This window comes from Strigops habroptila, chromosome 2 (assembly GCF_004027225.2).
Source record: "Strigops habroptila isolate Jane chromosome 2, bStrHab1.2.pri, whole genome shotgun sequence".
NCBI classification, from domain to species: Eukaryota; Metazoa; Chordata; class Aves; order Psittaciformes; family Psittacidae; genus Strigops; species Strigops habroptila.
The window spans coordinates 39,422,107-39,444,637 of record NC_044278.2 but is presented as its reverse complement, the minus strand read 5'-3'; the positions used below and the strand labels follow the sequence as shown (position 1 = coordinate 39,444,637).

The 22,531-nt window shown below is 40.1% G+C and overlaps 1 protein-coding gene across 20 annotated transcripts in view; it reads right to left on the bottom strand.

Annotated features, from left to right (window-relative positions):
* DMD (dystrophin) overlaps window positions 1-22,531 on the bottom strand; it is a 1,118,883-nt gene that overhangs the window by 57,503 nt on the left and 1,038,849 nt on the right. For all 20 annotated transcript variants that reach the window (XM_030475728.1, XM_030475726.1, XM_030475707.1 and 17 more), the window contains 3 exons: window positions 20,198-20,259; window positions 8,602-8,676; window positions 2,165-2,366 (listed from right to left, as the gene is read on the bottom strand). In XM_030475728.1, the coding sequence (XP_030331588.1) occupies window positions 2,165-2,366; window positions 8,602-8,676; window positions 20,198-20,259 (339 nt within the window). The remainder of the gene's footprint in view (window positions 1-2,164; window positions 2,367-8,601; window positions 8,677-20,197; window positions 20,260-22,531) is intronic.

Here is a 22,531-nt window from a genome sequence, read left to right as displayed (position 1 = left end):
CTGCAAACCGTATGAAAAGTGTAGACAGAAACTGCTGGACAAAGCTGAACTTAGAATTCGCAGCCTTTTACTAAAGAATCTTGCATTTTTCATCAGGAATAAGCATTTGTTGTTTACCTATGCTTTTCACACTTCACTCCTCTTACTCCTCTCCCTCAAATCTTTTCCAAATTAATTATCATCTGTGCCCTGAGAAACTCCTAATGAATACCAGACTCATGCAAATTCTACAAGAGAAGAATGTAGAATGATGATTTCTCTGCAAGGCGTATTAAATTGAAACCTGCACGAATCATGAGTTGTTCAGTTCACTCTCCTCTCCTCCCAAGTCAAACCAATAATTTAACATGCTACTGCAAATAAACATGAGTGACTGATCAATTAAAACAAATCTGAAACATGCAGGATTCGCAGAGCTGTGCCCATAATTAGATCAGTCATTGACTGTGAATTTGATTAATATCTTTACAAATGACAGTTTTCAATTATAAGAAAAGTAAAGATCCAGTATATTTAATTAAACGTCTCCAGTACTGCTATGCACTTCGGTTGATCTCTGCCTATTAAGTTTACAATGAAAATGAAACACATGTAACCCCAAGGTCACCTCTCTTCCCAGCATAATTCAAACCTGAATTTTGGCAAAATAGCTACAAGCTTCCTCACACATAAAACACCTCTCTGTAAACCTGTTTCATTGCGTCCTGCAATATGCAGCTCCTGAGCATACCTAGGGAGCTGCCTGGAGGCAGTCAATTATAAATTCTAATGTGGTACCTCCAGCACAGTGCAACATAGAGAAAACTAGACTGGACATGGCAAATCTAAACGAGACGGTCCAGCTTAGGAGCAGCCTGTGGAACAACCTTTAGCTCCCTCTTCACCTCTACTGTGGCTGATCTGGATTAACATCCCTAGCACACCTTTTTTTGGTTTTTGCTAACTGAGTGTCTTCATTTATATGTTGTTTATGGTTGTTGATAATTCAGAAGTGGATCAGAGCTCTGGGAAAGCCAAAGGAGATAAAAGAAGTAAAACTTAACTCTTAGATGAATATAGCTACATCCCTTACTACCAGTACATTACACAAAAATGTAATGTAATATGGGTAATCCCATACAGGATACTGCAGCTGCTGCAGAGGATGTTACAAGCAAGTGACTTATCAGAGGTGATCCTGCAGGAAGAGACTGTACAAATCTGTACTTTTTGCAGGTGTATCATTGAAGCTTCAGTGCTCTGATAAAGGGTGGATGGAAGAACAATGTTATGGCACTTCAATATGGTTCAAAATGCCAATGCAAATATACTAATTGTCCCATGTCCTTCCATTTCTATATGGAATGTTTATTCTGCCACAGTAATGAGCATGTCTGGCTGAAGATGGCGAATAAGAACCTTAAAAACTTCCACTGACGTTTCCCCCTCCCCCCGACTAAATTCACCAAATACAAAAATAATGGCTTATCCTAAAATTAGCTTACAAATCTGTGTTGGAATTTGTCTATGTGTTATGAGCAACATCATTAACTCACTGAATAGGAATACCTGTAAATTTTCTTGGGGTAAATTTACTCTGTTGTATTTACATTTATAGGTACACTTTTTAAAATTAATTTTACATGAAATTTTTCTCAAATCTCCTGACTGTTAATGGTTGTAAGCACATGAGATTAGCAATGAGCCTCTTCCATCTTTTAATAAGAATTACAGATTGAAAGCTGTAGAAAACAGACAGTTCTGAAAACGTTTAACATCCAGAAGTACAGACACACGCAAGAGTCTATATGATGGTGTTTCTCTTGAATTCTCTTTACTTCTCTTTAATTTATTTAAGTAAATTAAAAAGCCATGCAAAGCTATGACATACCAAGGACATGAAGTCCCAGTATTGCTCTGAACACAGAAATCTGCTTTAATTCTGGCTCTCTCATTCCTTTTCTTAATAAATCTAGGATTATAAGCCTAACCAAGGGCTATATTGATTCAGCTAAATGCAGCCATTAAAACATTAGGTTTATTAAACTTTCACTTCAACTACTTTTTTTTTCAGCTTCGAGCCATTCATGTTATAATAAGGCAGACAGCTTGCTACCCTTTCCCCCTCCCCTTGTCCTACTGGGAAAGCTCCTGAGCACCCCATGTTCAGAGCACCCATACATACGTGTCATAGACATTCAGCAGCCAGTTGAGGCACATGTCCACACAGAGAGGAACATTGACCAGGTTATTGTGCTCTTGTTCCAGTCGATCATAAATGGTGGTCAAGCAGTTAATGATCTGCAGAATATCCATCGGCTGGTCATTTTGTTTGAGATTGTGCTGGTCCAACGCATCACATGCAGCAGAAAGACTCAGGAGATCCACTGTTAAAATAAATAAATAGACAAACACTATAAAGATTGAAGAGAAACAGTGGTTGGATTACCCATACCTAAAAAGTAAATAGAACACTTTACTTGGCTTACATGCCTGGCCAGAGTACATTTTATGTCCTCTGAAAGTCACGTGCAAGAATGGTTTCAATACTTCTACAGGTATGCTGTTTATTCAGCTGTGGTCTTAGAAAGCAGTGTTTATAAAAGTGAAATCTGTTTCATTTTTAGCTGTAAAGTAGCTACTATGCTATTGGATCCTATGGAAATACTACACATATTACCATTTAAGTAAAAATTAAATGTTTCCCATTTTATGTTCTTACAGATAGATAAGCTACTGCATTCACCAATGTGCTCTAAACACAGTACATATCATCAGCTTTCCCGAGATGTGCTGCCCATTTCTTACAGAAGTCGAGCAGTCTTAATCAAACTCCACAAGGAATATGCAAAGAAATCACAACTGAACAGGGATCAACCTCTCTGTTACTTGTCTTCTGGTGAGGAAGACAAGGGAAAAGAAGGTTCCAGAAATATGAAGTGGCCTATTTCAATATTTATTAATGAAATGTATCCATTTTTAATTCTGCAGAGCATTTACATTTATAAATACCTCAATGACTTTACAGAGTAAGACACATTTAAACTTACCAGTAAACATACAACAGTTTTTTGTCACAGACATTTAAAAATTTTATTTTAGTTCCAATTTAAGTCAGTTGCATTTTCAAATTTGGATGTCCAAGGCAAAATAGAACTTTGCTTTCTCAGCTCAACCTCTGCATATTAATATCACCAGCAGCATCACACTTTGGGGGACATCACATCAGAGAGTTATGGGATGTTGGTTTACAAAGTAAAACAGGAGTAAGAATAAGAGGAATCAGAAAAATGAGACCACTGATAATCTTCCCACTGTCATGTGAAAACCCTTTGCAACTCCTTGCAGTGAATTTCCAGGATGTGAGCAATGAGGGATATTAAAGCCCAGATGCTGTCACAAAGCCCATAAGCAGTCACAAAGTGCAGCACAATTCAACATGACTTGAGGGAGCAGCATCTGGCCCAAAATGATCTGCCCAAAATCATCCAGAAAATTCTCCACAAAACTGGGAAATGAACTGACCCAACTGCAAGACCAGTTTTTCTCTCATTGGATTAAAAATGTGCTTTACAGAGTCTTGGTAAGCAACATCTCTGGGTAACATTAAAAAAAAAAAAAAAAAAAAAAATGTACAGAGGTTGAATGCAGAACCCCATACAGGAATTTTTCTAGAACTTGATCCAGCTTACAGGCATATTAGACAAATTTATACTCGAGTATCTGATTTTACCAAGGATGAAACTGACCCTTTGGTGTCCTAGTGAGATGAAAAGTACTTTAGCTGCACACAAGGCTGTTTGGTAATGCTGCATGGACAGTATGCTGGGATTTCATAATTGCCAAAAGAATTTCAGGAGCGTAAATTTCACTGGAAATCAAGAGGGGCTTCTGCTACTAAATCCCTTAAGTACTTCTGAAAATTTCATCCTGTGGGCCTGACATACTCAGTGCTAGAGTGAATAAGGAAAGCTTAAAATGCTATCCCTCTTATTATACCAGGAAATTTAACTTTGAGTCTGAGGTTTTGTGCAGGTTTTTATTGGAGTTTTTCTCTTTTTCACATTAGCATATAGATATTTATTAAAATAAAATCTTTTGGAATTTGATGTTTAACGTACTAGCATATAAAATATCGCTGTTGTAAGGTCAATGTTATATCCCACCAAAGCCTATTTATCAGACCCATTCCTAAGAGTCTCAAAAAGACTCTTTTCTTCTAATAATTTATTAGTCAGATTGGAAATAGAGCACTGCCTTCACAATACCTTTAACTCCGACCTTTAGGCTGAACTCTCAGTTCCTTTGAGACACTGAATCAACTGTAATTAAATGAACCCCTCAGGCATTTGAGTGGCAGCTTAATTATATATGCAGCTACTGCTAAACACAGGTCATTCCACTCTGTGAAAGCTTTTCCCACTAATAAACAGCAACTTCTGAGAAGCCTTTCAGCCTGCTCTTTATCAACCTCCTGTCCTATCTTGAAGTTAATAACACATGTTCATCTTCTATCAAGAAAAAAGCGGTTGCCACCACACTCTGCTTTAGGGAATTGCTTATGGGAAGAAGAGTGGCTCTGGCCTTCACCACATTACGCCCTCCTGCATCTTTCCCACCAAGATTAAAGAAATGTGTGTGTGGGTCCTTTCCTAAAACCCGGAATTGTGTCTTTCTTTCCTGAAAGCAAATATGGAGGTTCCATGAATGACAGACTTTAAGAACAGAACTGCCCCACCAGTCAGATATGTATTGAAGAGTTGTATATTCATCGCCACTTGGTGATTTCCAAAGTTTTAATTGAAATAAACCATACCACTTCATGCTTTGTACTTTTTCTGAGTTTTCAGCCAGTCTTTTGTTCTTTTCCATTTAAAACTCCAAAACTGATTCCAAAATTTGTCTGAGTAGTAGCTTCTAGCTTATACTGAAATCCAAGTCATCTATATGATTCTATATGAATATATTTTTGTTTAGATCTATATAAATATTTATTTGGCCTTAAGGCAAAAAAAAAAATAATCCTTTAGGATGTTTGTAACTAGGCACCAAGCTGTGGCCACTTTGCAGGAAAAGTATAAAAACCATCTTGGCATAACTAACCAAGTGAAGGACAGAAGTGACAATTAATAGGCAAGGAGAAAGTATGCTGTGGAGGTCACATACTGAGGGAAAACTCAACATATGGCTGGTGATAAAAAGTATTAACAGTTTTCCCAGAATACAAGATTGTCTCCTCTGTAACCTGCTGCTGTTGGCTGAGACATTAAAAAAATGTATTTAATCCATCCTGCATAAAATTAAAGGAAAAAAGCACCCTAACGGAAGTTCTTTAATATTTTCTTTTGCTGCATCTCCAAGAAAAGTTTGTGAATACGTCTCATTTTATTGACACCACAACGCTCAGATGTGGTTTGCACTTGAAGATCAGATATTTTAAAAGTAGCAAAACGAGAAAGTCAGCATGCTTTGATGTGATTATCAAAGGAAACCATACATTTGAAAAAAAACCCAACGTGCAATAGTTACACCTGGCATGTCCACAACAATTTCGAAGCCTGGGATGATAGAGCCAGATACTAAATTCTTCTAAGGTAAGACAATACACAACCATTTATTTGTTAAGGATTGCCGTTTTCCATATTCTTCTTTCGGGTTAATATCCTAGTGTCTTAAAGTTCACTGGGCTGATTTACAAATTGAAAAGACCTAAAGTCTAAGTATAGTTCATTTTAAAAAGTGTTTCTATTCTTGCCGCTGAGAAACAGGCTGTACCTTCGCTTTTGCAAGCCTTCTATTGTGCACACATCTTTATAGTGCTCCTCACTAGACAAAACTGGTCTGCTTTTTATGAAGCTTGCAAAAAAGAATATATGTGTATATGTATTTAAACTTCCGCAATTTAAAAAGAGAAATAAAAAGTAAGAGCTGAAAGCAGCACCTACTGCAAGTGGAACTGAGGGGGTTTTGGCTGTGTGTAGAAGCCCTGAAACCTAGCAATGTGCTCTGTGCCAAACTGCAGAAGAAGGAATTTTTTAATGAAGTCTTGGGGGGGGGGGGGGGGATCTAATTAAACTGACTTCACAAGCGACACCGAAATCACAGGATACACAAATACACTGATGGTGTCTCCAAGCAAAAATATTTGTAAGAACAAGGACTACTGACCTAATTCCTTAAATACTTCTCCTTAGATACAAACATGGAAGAATGTGCTAAAGTAATCAGTGTAAGAGCCACTGCACATCTCTGAAAACATCCATTCTCAGGAAATCTACCGAAGTGTAATGTCGAGAGACGAACTGACTCCAGTGTGTAATTACAATCCCACACAGTAAAGCTATGGTGGGTTGACCCTGGCTGGACGCCAGGTGCCCACCAAAGCCACTCTATCACCCCCCTCCTCATATGGACAGGGGAGAAAAATACAATGCAAGGCTCATGGATCGAGATAAGGACAAGGACTCGCCAATCACCACCACCAGCAAAACAGGCTTGACTTGGGTAAATTAGCTTAATCGGATCAGAGCAGGATAATGAGAAATAAAACCAAATCTTAAAACACCTTCCCCCTATCCCTCCCCTCCTTCTTGGGCTTAACTTTCCTCCTGAATTCTCTACCTCCTCTTGCCACAACAGCACAGGGGGATGGGGAATGGCAGCTGTGGTCAGTTCATCACACATTGTTTCTGTTACTCCTTCCTCCACATGGGAGGGCTCCTCACACTCTTCCCTGCTCCAGCTTGGGGTCCCTCCCATGGGACAGTCCTCCGCAAACTTCACCAACGTGAGTCTTTCCCACCAGCTGCAGTTCTTCATGAACTGTATGGGTCCCCTGTGGGGTCACAAGTCCTGCCACCAAACATGCTCCAGTGTGGGCTTCCCACAGGGTCATGGCCTCCTTTGAGCATGGGGTCCTCCATGGGGTGCAGGTGTATATCTGCCCCACCATGGACCTCCATGGGCTGCAGGGGGACAGCCTGCCTCCCCATGGCCTGCAGGGGAATCTCTGCTGCGGTGCCTGGAGCACCTCTTCGCCTTCCCCCTGGTGACTGAAGAACTGTTACTCTCACATAGGCTCAATTCCCTCTTGAGCTATTGCTCTTCTTTTTCCCCTTCTTAAATATGCTACCAACACCACTGATGGGCTCAGCCTTGGCCAGCAGTGGGTCACTCTTTGAGCCGGCTGGCACTGACTCTACTGGACACGGGAAGCTTCTGGCAGCTTTTCACAGAAGCCATCCCTGTGGCCCCCCACTACCAAAACCTTGCCACACAAACCCAATGCAGAAATCCAGAATGAGTCTAGAATTATTCAGTGGTAGGTGTCAGGGTAATACAGATAAAACAGGACATGCAGTTTTGCATTTTCATCTCTAAGAACCTGTTACAAGTTATACTTGTGCACTGCCAGCTAAAGAAACCTGTAATTGCAAAACTTTTAGTTCCTTACTTCAATGCTGCACTGGTTATGAATACTTTTCACTACATATCACTTCAGTTTCTTTATACAATGAGCGTGGCATGGGGAGATGTTTGTATTTATGATTATCATAATTCATTGTCACTGCATTCATGTTGAAATCTTTCATTATGTTACAAGACTTGTCACTTAGTGGTTTGGTTTGGGTTTTTTTTTTTCTTTTTTCTTTTCTATTTTTTTTTTTAAAGCCATTCAGAAATTAAGTCTGTTCATTGGTAGAATTCACCTATGCTTGTAAGCCGAAAAGTAAACATGCTCAAAAATACCGAGGTTTGACACAGCTCCAGAAAGCATGTGAACACAAATCCAAACTTGAGATAAGTCAACAGTTGAGACATTTGCAACTGTGTCAGAAATTTAACACTGTAATTAAATGCCAAATATTTCAGTGACTTTCCAAATTATACCACCTCATAAACTGATTCCTTTGGTAACTGACTGGCCTACAAAGAAAACTGCGAGCAAACTGTTTAGCTATCATGTTACAATAAGCTGAAGAGGAAATGTAACTTCAGTGACTGGTAGAATACCAGACACCAGTTGAGAGAATTAAAATGTTTGAACATGCACATCACTAATGTATGGCTGATGAGAGAATTCTGAACATAACCAAAAGCTAGGGAAAAGTAAAGTTAAATGTTTAGGGTGATGATCTTTTTTAAAGGCAACAATCCCATCAGGGATTGTTCAAGATTTGACCTAACAAACCATTAGCAACTTCAGCTCTGGAGTGATTATTTCACGTGAACTCTCACTGTTCTCAGCACGCTATGGTCCTGTTTCTTTAGGTTTGAATAATAAAGCTGTGGCTGACACAGGATGTAGATCCAGTAATGAGCACAGTGGAAAAAAAAAAAAAGAGTATAAAGATAAGGAACACGTAGTGCATGTTAGCTTTGTTTCTGATCCACTGCTCTATCTTACAGGGCACAGATCTGAAGACCACCCAGCACTTTGGTTTTGCAAGGAACATGCAAACTGGTGGCAGCAGAGGACCCTTCAGGTGAGAGGTTTCCATGCACCAGGCAGAGCTGGGGGTACCTGTGGGGGTGTTTTTCTGCTTCTGAAAGTTACAAATAAGCCTGTGTGTTGGTCAGAAAGTCTTCCCACCAGCGGGTGAGGCACGGGCACATACTTACAGCAGAGAGCTTTCTGCAGCCTGCGGAGTTTCATGGCAGTCCTGTACGCCGAGAACCTGACGTTGTTCAGGTCAGCTGTAGGGTGAAATATTAAAATAAAAGATCAGCTTTGCACCTTAGAAATGAGCAGACTCACAAAGACGCTGTTAAGCTGAACTAGATTATACTAATTGGTTAAAAGAACAGAGGGGAGAAAACAGTATGTTAGAAACTCTACTTCACTGAGCAAAAGCCCTCAAACCTTGACAACCATTCAAAAGAAAACCAGTAAGTCCTAAAGCGTTACTTCCGTTCGCTCAAAGGCACTGAACTTAAGAGCACTTGAAAGGACATCAGTGACTGCAGCAGGTTGTCTGAAAATACCACAGCCTTTCACACTGCAGGCACTGCAAGAGAGATAAGAACCTGAAACTCCTCCTTGTCTGCCTGGTGCAGCAGCCAGGCTGCGTGCAGGCAGCCCCAAGAGAAGAACTCTGCCCAGGAAAACACAGGTGAGTTTCAGCTGCTGCTAACAACAAACTTAAAAAAAACCCAACAATGGAACTTTCGTGCTTTCCACCTAAGCAGATCCCAGCCATGCCCTCAGATGTAGAACCTTCCCAGCAAGAAGCCAGCTCTCCCAGCCAGGTGAGTTTCCAGGTTCCCACCTCCGAAACAGTGGGAAGCCAGTGGGCCGTGGCTGCACCATGGGAACACACAAAGTGGTGTGACTTTTGCTAGAGCCTTCCTCACACACGGTGAACAAAAGAAGGACATCAGCACAAGTACCCACTGAATAGTTTAACCATGGCCTGCAAAACCTCCCAGGACACTGCAAGGACAAGGACCAAACCAGCCACACCATACCAGGACAGAAAAGCCTTTCAGCATGCAGGAGGCTCAGTACTGGATACTAGAACATTATTCACCACCAAATTGTGGTGTTCCCCCCAGCAACTGGCCCGTAGCCTAAGAAGCAAACATTAGTCAAAACTGAAAAGAAAGCAGGGGTTGTCTTGGACCAAACGTGGCCAAGAAACTGCATTTGCATCTTTCTCTCCTGTGAAACCAGACTGAGGAAGATGTGCTTATTCCAATCTTGTCACTGGCTTTGCTGAGGGTGGCCTTGGGCAAACCCCATTTACAAGAAGAATGAAGACAAAATGCACTGAAAGTGAGGTTGAAATTACTGTGGCTGAATTCCTGCCAGCAGTACCAGTATATCGTCTAACTTGTAATTTACAATTAGATTTGGCATACCAAGACGACCATGCAGATACAACACTGCTTGCACTATTCATAATCAAACTCAGGATGCAGAAGTGAGTGCACAAATCTGACAAAGGGCTTTTGTTTATGCCAGCAGATCCACCTAAGCTACCCATGTACAGCTTCGACTTTCATCCAAGAGAACCTGGGTAACCCATCACAGTTGCTGTTCTGGGGGCAAGTCTATGACCTGACGCTCTTTCCCAAAGAGGCATTACCAGTAGCAGCACTGGGAACTGAGGAGTCGTGGGGCACACTCTTGGGTGCTATGGCATGGTCACCCCCACTGCTGCAGGCATGCTTTTGGCCTGTCATCTACCCAACTAATTCCTCAGCACAGATGCTCCTGGGCATTTCAGTGGTCTACGGACTGTTCCAAACAGATCGGTTGGCATTTGTAATTTAAGGGTTTTCTAGCGCAGAAATGGACTGTTTGTGCCAGCCATTTTCAGCACTCAGCAGCACTGCTGAATGTATTTAATTTACTCATGAAGCCCATGGGGCCTAAGGAGTTACTGATGGGAAAGTGTTTGGAAAATGTAAACTATTATGTAAATACAAAAAGAACATTAAAAAAAAATACTGGCTCAGAATAAAGGTCCATTTAGCCCAATAAGCTGCCTTTAAGCCTGGCAAACTCTTAGAGAAAGAGTATGATGAAAAACAGGGCAAGCACAAAACAGCTCCTTGCTGGCATATGCACCGAGGTGCTATAAAGCTGTTTGCAATGTGGTAGCTTCGGTATAACTATCCCAACATCATTTACAATGCTGTAGAGTCTATAGGCAGCAGAGGAAATATAGTCTCAATTACATTAATTTTAATTAAGCTGTTCTGAATGAGTAATTTGAGGTTTGATAATTCAGTAGTTTTGTATCTCTTACTAAAAGCTATTGAATATTTCTAAAACACGTCTTACAGCAGAAGGGAAAGTTTCAGCTTCAGACAGGATTTCTTTTCTTTTGCTCAGTTTCACACACCTTTTTAATGGGCAGTTCTCCTGTGTATTGTTCCTGCCAGCTCCTTCTCTCACAATCATCCTGACAGGTCAAAAAGCCTTAATGTGGTGTGCAATACAGTGAGCAATTTAAGTAAAGCGACTTAATTTGTCTTGAAGGGAAATTAATAAAGCAGTCTCTTGCAAACACACTGTGACCAGTTATACTTTATATCCTTGTGGTAAATCTGCACTTGTATTCTGGAAAAGAATATGTACCAGATTATTGCTAGCATTTGTTAAAATGAAGAAGCCTTCCCTAAATTTTCCCTGAGTATTCTGGGGAAAAAAAAAAAAAAGGGAAGAAAAAAAGAAAAAACCTTCTCTACTTATTATTTACATCTTAAGAAATACTAGTACATATATATGCATATTTAATGCATTGATCAGGGCAGAAAGTACAATCCATGAAGATACTTAATCCTGAAAGTGCTATAGTTTACATCTATTTTCCTGTATATGTAATACACACTGAATTTATTATCAACCTTAATGACACTGCTGCCAAGAAGCATCGGCTGTAAATGATAACAAGGAACGTCAGGAGCTAGTTTCAGAGCCCTCATCTCAGATTTTGGGGAAACAGCAGTGATGGCATCTTTTGGCTCTACATCCTGAGGCCACACATAGCCATTGTGCGCCTCCACTCCCACTTACACTGCTGTTATCAGTATTAGCCCATGCTCAGTCTCCGTCCCATGTCAACTGCTCACCTCCCGTCTTCCTTATGCCACCACCTCCATGCTCCTGATGGACAGCTCTCTTACCAGGTGGTGACAGTCATTTAAGGTCACTGGATCTAGAGACTGAGCTTTTCCTCTCCCTGCTCCTATGAAACTGTTGGCCATGACCTTTCTCCTCCCCCCACCGCCCACCCTGAGCTACTGCTGGAACAAATGTGTTGCTCTGTGGAGCAGTGAGAAGAGGCCAGGCCTCTCCTAACTGGGTTCAAAACATTTCCCTTGCTGGTATATGACCCCATTTAAATGAACCACAGAACATAGACTGTCAGGGAATAAGACTTGGTCACTGGGCTCGGGAGCGTTAGAGGTAACGTCACCACTAACAGCATGGGAGAAGAATTTGAGTGAGGCAGCATAAGGCGCTGCCTGGCCACAAGCCAGACATTACTGCTGGGAACGTGCGGAGGAGGGAGGAAGCTGCTCAAGCAGCAGTGACCTTCCGAGGGCCTATGGAAACACCGGGAGTTCCTCCTTCCCTGTGGGTTGTTGGTTTTTTTTTCTTTTCCTTCTTTTCCTTCCTGGGAAATCTGGTGATTTTTCCAGTCCTAAACAGCCCACTAAAGTCAAGACCCTCTAAGCCTTGACTCTAAGGCTTTTATCATCTCTGAGCAGGTCAGAAAGCTCTGCATACCATGCAAGCTTTCCTCCAGCCATTTCCTCCCACTCGTAGAAGGTATTCACCAACTCATCATCCAAATGAGGTGGTCAGAGGGCTGAAAAGCCCTCGGAGTATGTGAAACTTTGCAGGTTGTTTCATGATACTTCTAGTACTCATTATTCAGAAAGTAACTTTCCAGCTTTGAATAAAAAATGTAAATGCTGTTTGTGGCCTGAAACAACCATGAAGTGGAAGAGGTTACCTGGCCCCCGCAAAGGAACAGACTGAGGAAAGGATCACAGGAGCGTGTTCAGTGACATATTTACATTCCAGAGCAAAAAGAAATCATGGTTCTCCTACCACTCAGCCATGAATGACCTCTCTGTTCAAGGGAATAAAAATCTTTCTAGGGGAGAGATTTAAGACTGCATTACAGAAGACCTGTAAGGTGGGGCAGGTGCTTACAGCTGATGCCTTTGCAGCAATTCCCACCAACACAGCAGGAAGATCACTCCACAATCTTCCTAAGTTTTTGCCACAGCCTTCCCACTGTCATGGTGAAAGGAGTTCAAAGTGTTACAGCATCAGGGACTCTCAGAAATTAGGAAGTCTCCTTTTGCTGCTTTCTTCTTTTCATTACAGACATGACAAGTACCTCCCTTTGTTTCATGGCAACTAATGCAGCAGGGAGAAGACTATCTAGAGAAGTGATTTCCTCCATGTCCATCATGTGCCTACAACATATGAGAATGTTCATATTCCTATGTTCATTCATATTAATATGAATGACATCGAACAAGAACTACTGCTCTTATTACACATGCAGCTTTAATGAAGAGGACTTCAGACTGCTGATAGGAATAACTCAAATCAGAAATATTATGGAAAGATGATCAGATAATTAAATCCTAACCTCTTCTGCATAATTCTGCATGTTGAGAGAATCTCAAAACGTAAAAGCTGTATTCTTCCTCAAAAGAGCTAAGGCAGCCCTATCAACACATTTTTCAATGTTGTATTTCTACAGTATTGTAGAAACAGCTGTAATTACAGATAGCAGATCCTTTTGACAGTGGATAATCAGGTAAAAAATCCCACTCATTTTAAAAGTGGTCAGTGATTTGTATCAAAAATTCAAACCACCTGCTGGAATGCCCCACTGAATACTGCCAGAATATCAACAAATAAGGTGTTGTAGATTTTTTTTTTTAAATCCTCCCATGCTATAGTCTAGATTTTACATTGGGATATGAATATTATTGGAAGAGGAAAAACAGATCCTCATATTCTTGAGTCTTACTGTACAAAATAAGTTGGTAAGCAACTAAAAGCAATAAAAAAATTAAAGAACAAGCAGCTTTTAAAATGAACATATTTAACAAGAGGTTTAGCATCCAGCAAGGAGGGATATTTGTTTGTATTCTTAAGTAGTTGCACCTATAACCCACACAACATAAGGCATTATAACTGCACTGCTTTCCATAGTGGTTTGTAAACAGACTAAACCCCCCACAGTTGCTCCAGCTGCTAAGAGTGCTGAATGACTGGGATGTTTTATTTGATAACATACTGCCCTCTACAACAGACCATTGTCACTGAGTGTTTAAAAGCTCCGGAATGGACCAGACTACAACCTGTCAAAGGTTGTTCATATAATTCATCTCTCTTACACACTATGTAATCTGAAGGCATCTCAGGAAGTCCCTTCTATCTGGAAATCACCTTGGTTTTTACTTTACAGAGGGTTACTTGTTTATATTAATGTGAATATTATTATAATTTTAGTTATGAGGAAAAAATACAGCCATTTCACTTGAATTCACGGATAGCAATATTCTCACTGTCTGGACATCATCAAACTGAAAAGAGCAGCTTACATGATTCAGGTCACAACTCTCTTAAGAGAAGAAATTGGCAAGTTAACAACTAAACTCTTTGAAAGAAATCAGATGTCATCAGGTCAAATCCTTGTCTTCGGTTGATAAGATTTACAGAGTTTTGATGGTTTTTCCCCTCTCACTTATTTGCAAGGAAAAAAACGTGAACCTACAGTGATATAACTCCAAACATTAAAATCTTACTCAACAATAGCTTGTGACATGCTCAAATAGCTGTTCGTAAATACACTGCCTGCAGTGGATAATCTGTTTTGGGAATTACATGTCACTGTTGTCTCCCACAATGCCTACCTAACAGAGGTTAAAAACTGTTTATTGTACAGTCCTGAATAGACCATAATTCCACTACCAGCCACCAAGCTTTCATGTTTCATCAGACATTAGCAGCACTCTGACTTTTCAAGAAGCTTCATCTCACCTCGACTCAATACAGCTGAGATTCCCTGACTGGCTGATAAGAATGCTGGGTTTCTTCCTGCTGCCCAAACCCTGTATATAAATCTTTTAATGATGCCCTACAGTGACATATATTGCCTCTTTAAGAACTGTAATTTAAAAATGCAAATGAGACAAATGCACAAAGGAAAGAAATTAATCAAGTAACACTGCTTAATATCAGTTGTCTCAGCCATTGACTCTTTTATTATAACAATAATTAATGCTATCATCTACATTGCCTTGAGAATAAATAACAGTAAACAGTGTTATTATACATATGGACATACAGCTTAACGACTCTCCATGAAGCAATATGATACGCTGTACTAGACCTATCCCACCAAGTATAAAAGCTTATAGTGTCTCTGCAACTTAGTAAGTGGGAGGTACGCAGGGCACCAAAATGTTACTGATTGCACTTAGACCAAGGGGATGAACGTCACAGCATATGCCACCATCCTGATAACTGGACCAACTGACATGACCTTCGGGAATTTAGTTTTACCATGTAATGGCTTTTCTTCAGCCGGCAAACACAAAGTGTAAGAAAGGATACGATCTGGGTTACACTCCATTATGGGATTGGGATGCGAGCAGAGTCTGCAGTCAGAAATGTCAGAAACCCTTCATGTACACTAGATGAGAAGTAGTCATAATGGAAAATCCTAAAATAAATAAATAGCAAATAAACAACTTCAAAAATATAAATGTAAGGTGTCCATTTGCAAACCAAGAGTGCAATACTCTTGAGCAAAACGTTTCCACAGTGCTCACCTATTCCATAACAGGACATTACTTTGCTCTCTAAAATACCCTCTTCCACTGATAATACACCTATGGTTTCCTTTTCAAGGGATGCAGGGATAACTTTTACCACGTAACTTCTACTTCTCTGCCATAGTTACATTTCTTGTCTCTTACATGTGTGCCTACACAGGATGCAATCACATACTGTTAGAAAGATGACCTGCCCTAGGTCTTACTACTATCCAAGGCTGACAGAACCCAGCCAATCTTATTTTCTGAGATCAGAAGTTTTTTTATTCAAATTGAAAAGGACATCAGTGAATAAGCAACCTTCAAAGAAAGACTGGAGGTATTGTCCCAGTGGATTTCAGTAGAACACAAATGACTGATGTGTGCAACAGGCAGATGTCTTACAAGTACAAACATGGAAAACAATTAGCTGAATATGAATAAAACCTCATCTTAAATACATGGTTTAGTAGTTTGTAATAAAAACTATTATGGCAGAGAGAGGTAGTTTAGCCTCTTCAGACAGCATTTCAGAAGGACAAATCACGATACACAAACCAAAAAGGATAAAGTTTATCCTCCTTGGTCATTCAGAATTGGAAGCTCACATTGCTGCACAAGAGCAGCCAGCCACCACATCAACACAGCAGCTGCTGCAAAATCCTGGTGGAGGCTCAGAGGTACCTTCCAGCATTCTCCCCACCTTGCGTTAAGCAACTCTGACATTTCTTCCATGTACTCCACAGAGAACTGCCCACCCCCCTCCGCCCATCCCTCCAAATTAAATGGAAAGCTGTCACCAGCGCACTGCAGCCTGCCAGGATGAGGGTGTTTTTCACCCTCTTGGCTTGCCTTGGTGAGTTAGGAGAAAGAAACAGATGCACACGGCAACATTTCTGACTGCACCCTGCAACTGCAGTTACTGTTCACAGTGACACTAATGCACCTTGAGGAGACTCATACTGACACCACACAGGAAGGCTGGAGGAGGGGGACACTAACAATATGGCATGACAGGCCAAGTTCTCCTGGGCCATCACTGCAAAGGTTAGAGTCATTTTCAGCTTAAAGGCAAAATACTATCATTCTGAGCTAAGCTGCCTGCCATTAGAAGTTCACTCTCAGAAGACAATCTAAAAAAAAAATTAAAAAAAATGAAGCAATCCCAGACCACTTTGATTCCTGCTCTTCCCCTCTCCCCTTCACCCAAAGGTCCCTGAACTCTCCAGGACAATGAAATCACACAAATTCTCATTTCAGTGATGCCCTGGAGCCATCATGAGGGATGAGAAAATTTGTAAGGGAGCTGTAAAAGAACAGTGTAAAACAGCAGATCTGCTGCAGGGGAATTGCTTTTGGAAAGAAAAGCAGCTGGAGCAGTTCTTGGTACTTTGAAGCCTTTCAGAAGGAAGTTGGAAGAAAATCGGAGTGGCTGATAATGGTGTCAATGCAAATCGGGGTATGCCTGTCAGCCTCTGAACCATTGAGACTTGCCTACCACTTATTTTTACCACCTTTCCTATTTCAGCATTTATCTTTCCTCTATGTTCTTAATTTATACAATTTCTTCTTAGGTATTCTATTCCAACATCTACTAGATACATTAAATGATAGGGCTAAGGCCATTGTTGCAACTGTTTCCACTTTGACTTGACCATTAAACAACAATTAAGTAATTTAATATTGACAGCTTATTATGTAACTTTAAGTAGCTATAACCTTAAATGAAGAGTGTAAAGTGCCAAAACTTGAGTCATTAATAGATGCTTCATTAAAACTGATAAAATGCTATATTGTTTAAATAACAAAGAAGATCAGCCAAGAACAAGCATTTTAATATCTTTAAAGGAAAAGCTTCTGTTAAAAGAACAATTAGAATTTTTTGATAATTACATTAAATTCCAAATAAAATATTCTACAGTTATTACAAGTATCTTTATAAACACCTGTGTTTCAGCAAATGAGCTCAAAGAGAATTTGAGAACACCTCCTTCCTGGGCAGGTTATTTTACGATTTCTTCCTATGGGTTCTTTCTACTTTCTCTGATGAACTCCCTGTTGAAGGAAGGATACAGGACTTCCTGAACCGACAATGTGACCAGGTACAAAAGTACACAAAGCATGTTCCTACCTTCTTTTATTAGTACCAAATAATGCTTCCAAGTAATTTAGCTTCATTTTTATAAATACCCAAACCTCTAAGGACAGTAATCTGAACCCATAATTTTGAAACTTGGAATTTGTAGATTTTAGCAAAATGTAATGCAGCAATTTGTAGGTGTGTGAACTGGATGCGTGAAGAATAAAAATAATATTACTCCTTTTTCTTACAGAAGTGTCTCTTGTGCCTCAAAGGCAGATGAGGAATGTTACAACGTGTGCAGGTTGCACCTTCCTTATTCACTTAAAAAAATTAAGCTTTCAGTAATTTGTAGGAATTTAAATTAGACATAAGGATCCCCTAGCAAATTATGATATACTGGCATGTATAGAGCGCTACATCACACAGCACAATTATTCCCTATGGGCTAAGTGTAGGAGTTAGTTAGAAAATGGAAATGAAAACTCTTGACAGCACTGAAGTACTTGGTCTCACTTTTTTACATTTACCCGGATTGCAGAATTCATGTTTTCTACCACAGTTTTTAAATGTGTGCATATTAAACTCTTTACTAGCTTCTTGATATGAATGAGAAATAAAATTTGGATCCTAATATAGGGTAAAATAATAGGATCTAATGAGTATGCAATACAAAAATCGACTTTAATATCTTCTCAGATAAAATATTACTGAACAGTCTGAAAAGACTTCAAACATCCCATTATTACCGTTTTGACCTGAGGCAAAGCAAAGCACTGAAAATACATCAAGGGTTCTGTTCAAGACTAAACGGGTTATGCTTGTATTATGCAATTTGTATGAGAGTTAGGCAATGATGACTACACCCAGTTCAAAAATAAAATAAAATAAATGGGTAGGTTATTCAGTAGCACTTTTATCAAAGCTTCACCCCATGTGGCTCTGCACAAAGAATGACCTTGTCTAATCTGTGTTGTACACGTATATGAGTGCCTAAGTTTACTAATAAAATTACACATTATGCATCCTTTGCTAAAGTCAGTTTTGCTCCCGCATTACTGATCTCAACCCTAAAAGAAATCAAACTAGCTAGAAAGAGGACTGCCCTTTTGGACATTCCTTGCCTCTGAAAAGGAAAACAGGATTTTATGAGAAAAAAAGAAAGAGAAACAAAACCTGCCTAAACATGTTCCTTCTTTATGCAGTAAGAAATAAGAATATCTTGAACTCTTGACATTTGGGCGATACTCATAGCGATAAAACTCAGTTAAAGTAAATGCAAACTGACTTCAGCAGTCACACATCTTTTGAACTCTTGACCTGAACCTATCAGGACACTTTTCTCCCTTATATATAGTTACCTTTTCACATCTTGATATTCAAGAGTGCTCTAGCTGAAACAGGGAAATACCAGAAGAAAAACAGTTGCAACAAGACATTAGGTTTGACCAACAACAGTATCAGAAATATCATGCAACCTAAGGATCAAAGGCAGCTGCAGAGTCAGTGCGGTTCAATTAACAGGCAACTGTTTGAAGATCTAGCTGTATTAAAGGGATGTCTGCTTGTGCAATTATTATTTGTCCTGAACCTTTTAAACCACTCTTTTTAAGAGCAGAAATATAAAGGACACAAACAAGGCAATACGTTATAATTAAAAGGCAAGTCAATACCTGTCTGCTTTTGCATTTGGTGAGCCTGAACTTACACATCTTATATCCCCTTTTGACATACAGAGCTGCATTCTGGTTAATTTTTAAACAACTTGCTGCCACAGTGCTAATACTCCAAGAAAAAAATCTTCACACTGTCTCATTCCATTTTGTCATATCACTTCTCTAAAATATTTTTGGTATGCATTTAACTGCAGAGCACCGTAGAGATACCTGAGTTAGCTCAAAATAGATTATGCTGGCATAATTAGACTGTTTTCAGCAGCTAAACTAGAGTTTAGCAGGAGATAATTTAAGCTATTTTTCACCATGGTAAATAAGCCTGCACTGAATGCTAGATTTCACTGCCCTGCTGCTCAAGCTGGCTCATTTAAAGTGTGTGCTGTATAGCTGTAACCCCCTTTATGAATGCAGCCTATTCACTGATATTTCTTTTACAGAAATAGCTTAATTTTTATTACACCCTCTATTATTTATTAACACAACCATTAAAAGCAAAGAGTTAGCTATTAAATGGTCTGCCAAGCAGCCTATACTAGAGCATGGATTAACCTATTTTATCTTATAGATGTGCTTCTGTTAGTAAAATCCAAAGCTGCTAAAAAAATAAATAAAAAACCTCCACCAGAGAGGCACATCTGAAGTCATAATAAGCATGCAATTTGGGTATTCAAAATGACATCATGACAGCTGCCATGCCTTCCAAGTATTGAAAGTGCTTTAAAAATAAAGCAGTGGTAACGCAGTTTGGCAAATTGCTTCAATTGGCTTCCCACCATCCAGAAGTCAACATTAGCAGCAGCTTGGTTTGATTTTTTCATCTGCCTTTTGTAAAGTAGATTAGACAGTGAAAAGATTCAGGATTTTTTTTTTTTATTCTTTTCTGTCCCAGTCTTTCAGTAAGAGTTTGCAACAATGCACCCAAATTACTCTGTAAACTCAGCGCACATTCCAATTGCACTAACAGAAATATTTTTTCCACTGCATGTTTGAAATGTGTTATTATGCGTTACGTATTTCCTTTGCAGAAAATGTTAACCTTGATAGAAAGCACTGCCTCTTGCTTTCACTTAATTTTTACACTACTCCTGGAAATTTTTGCCTAAACAATTCATTCAACCGGAAAAAAACCCAACCAACCAACAATCTGGTAGAGGTGTCTTACCTAATGACTGGTAAAGCTCAGTCATCTTGGGATGATCCCAGCAAGTCGTTTGCGTCTCATGGCTACAACAGAAAACATGAAAGTTAGTAAAGTAAAATTTCTCTCTCCACCTCAGAGTGAATGATCCAGGACGCACATAAGAGCATGCTGTCAGACCACTGCCTGCAGCCTGAGCTGCTTTGGCAAGGGGTCTTAATAGTGGCAGGCATTAATTAATTAAAAGTATTGCTAATATTAAAAAGACAGCAAGTATTCAGATACGCCATAATGTTTTGGGGAATCTGTAAGCACACCAGTCTATTCTTAAAAACTTGTTGTTTTGTACAGATCGTCCTCTGGTTCCTCCAGACTAAAGGAGACATTTAAAAGGGTTCAGTTATTGAAGTGTTTACGGAAATTCTAACCAGATACTGAGACCGATGGTATTTTTGACCTGCTTTTCCTTATGTGCCCCTTCCACACTTTGTCATGTGGTCCTTTCAGTCCACAGATCTGCACAGATCCCTACACAACAGCCCACTGATCCACCACCAGCTTCACCACTTTTCAGGCCCATGCTTTGAAGCCCCCTCATCGATGGTCTTTTTTAGCAAAGACTATTGCTGCTCCTCTTGCTCCCTGGGACTCCCAGGCCCTTGGCCTTTCCCTGGATGTCCCCGCACCATGTCAGGAGGCAAGAGCTGTTGGGAAGCCAGGGAAAAGCTAAAGCGGGGTTATGAAATGCTGCACTATGACAAGAATGTAAATTGGACAGTCTCTGCATTGAGGCTAGCAGTCTTCAGCTTTGCAACAACATGCTGCCAAAAGACATGCAGTGTGAGAAAGCCAACAAATGAAGTGTTAACGGGTGTAGTAGCAACTTATGTCTCCTAAGGTTACACATTTTATGTTTATTTTTTTTTTAATGACAGCATAGCTAACATGATCATGTTTCCATTAACATACAAAACTTGAAAGAAAATTCTCCTTATCTATTCTGTAGCCAGTGAAGTCCTGTTCATACAGAATTCAGCTACATTAAAAGACAACCACGAGTATTCATTAAAAAAAATAAATCTCGAAAGTCTATGTAGCACACAGTTGCTGTCAATCACATTTGCAGTTTCCGTACTTAAAATAAGACATCCTAGTTTCAACAACACACATCAGTTGGGAGAACTATGCATGAAAGCAGGACCTGGTCCACAGCCCTGTGGAGCTCCTGAAGCACACACCTTCCAGCTCCAAGAGGCTAAACCACAACCTAGCCAGCAGTTGAATGCACCTGTACTCCCAGCTATGTGCTGGAAGACTGATACAATCAGGTTGTTTCAGAGAACAAACAGCTCTTGAGATGTTTTGAGGCAGCGATGTTCACAAGTACACCTTTACCCTTCACATGCTAAGACTGGGTAAAAATTTCCATGAATCACTTCACCACCCCCCCTACTCAAGGAAAAAAGAAAATAGTGACATGTTTTCTCACTATGATTTAATTTTGGTCTTAAAAGAGAGGTTATTTATTTGATGCATGTGGACACTTTACTGGCTCAGTAACCTCTGCATGTTCAGTAGCTTACTATATATAATGTTTCCAGATTTTGCTCTGTAACTGCAAGAAAGAATGAAAGGGATCACAAGCACTAAGCATAAGGAAAAAATGCTGCCTTAGCACTACCCTAGTTGAGTATATTCTTTTAAACAAACCCTGTCTCATCAGCCTCAGCATCCTCTCCCCTTCCTAATTCCTGTGGTGGCTGAAGGCAGTGGAAGAGGGAGGAGGACACCAGACGAGCAAAAGTAGTCTCGTGTTTTGCTCCGGTTAAAAAAAAAAAAAAAAAAAAAAGAAATAAAAAAGCATCCTGCAAAGGGAGGTGGATTTAATCACATTCAGAAATCTCAGCCTGGCTTGTTTTCTTAAATGCAGAAATGGGGTAGCTTCAAGTGAAAACCTGTGGCGCTGAGCCACCTGCACCTGAGTTCCCGCATTTCCTATCACGCTTGGTATGGGCAGGTTCTGCAGAGAGAACATAGCACCAGGAGCTTTTGCCATGTTTTTACATATTTTGAAGGAAAACAGAGAGAGTTTCATTTACACATTGAGTCCCTAAAAAACTTGGCTACCTGATGCCTCCACTTATACAACAGCAGCCCAAAGGCAAAGAGGAAAGGAGCATACTCATCGCAGAAGAACCCTGTAGCCAGAGATGTCAGGATTCAGGTGAACAGACTGCAGACCCAAATAAACATTCAAACCTACAGAGCTTGGACCGCAGTTTGTTCCCTCCCAATGTCAGCCCCAGATCAGTAGTTCCCCAGGCATGAGCCTGGCTGCCCTGGCTTGCTTCCCCATGG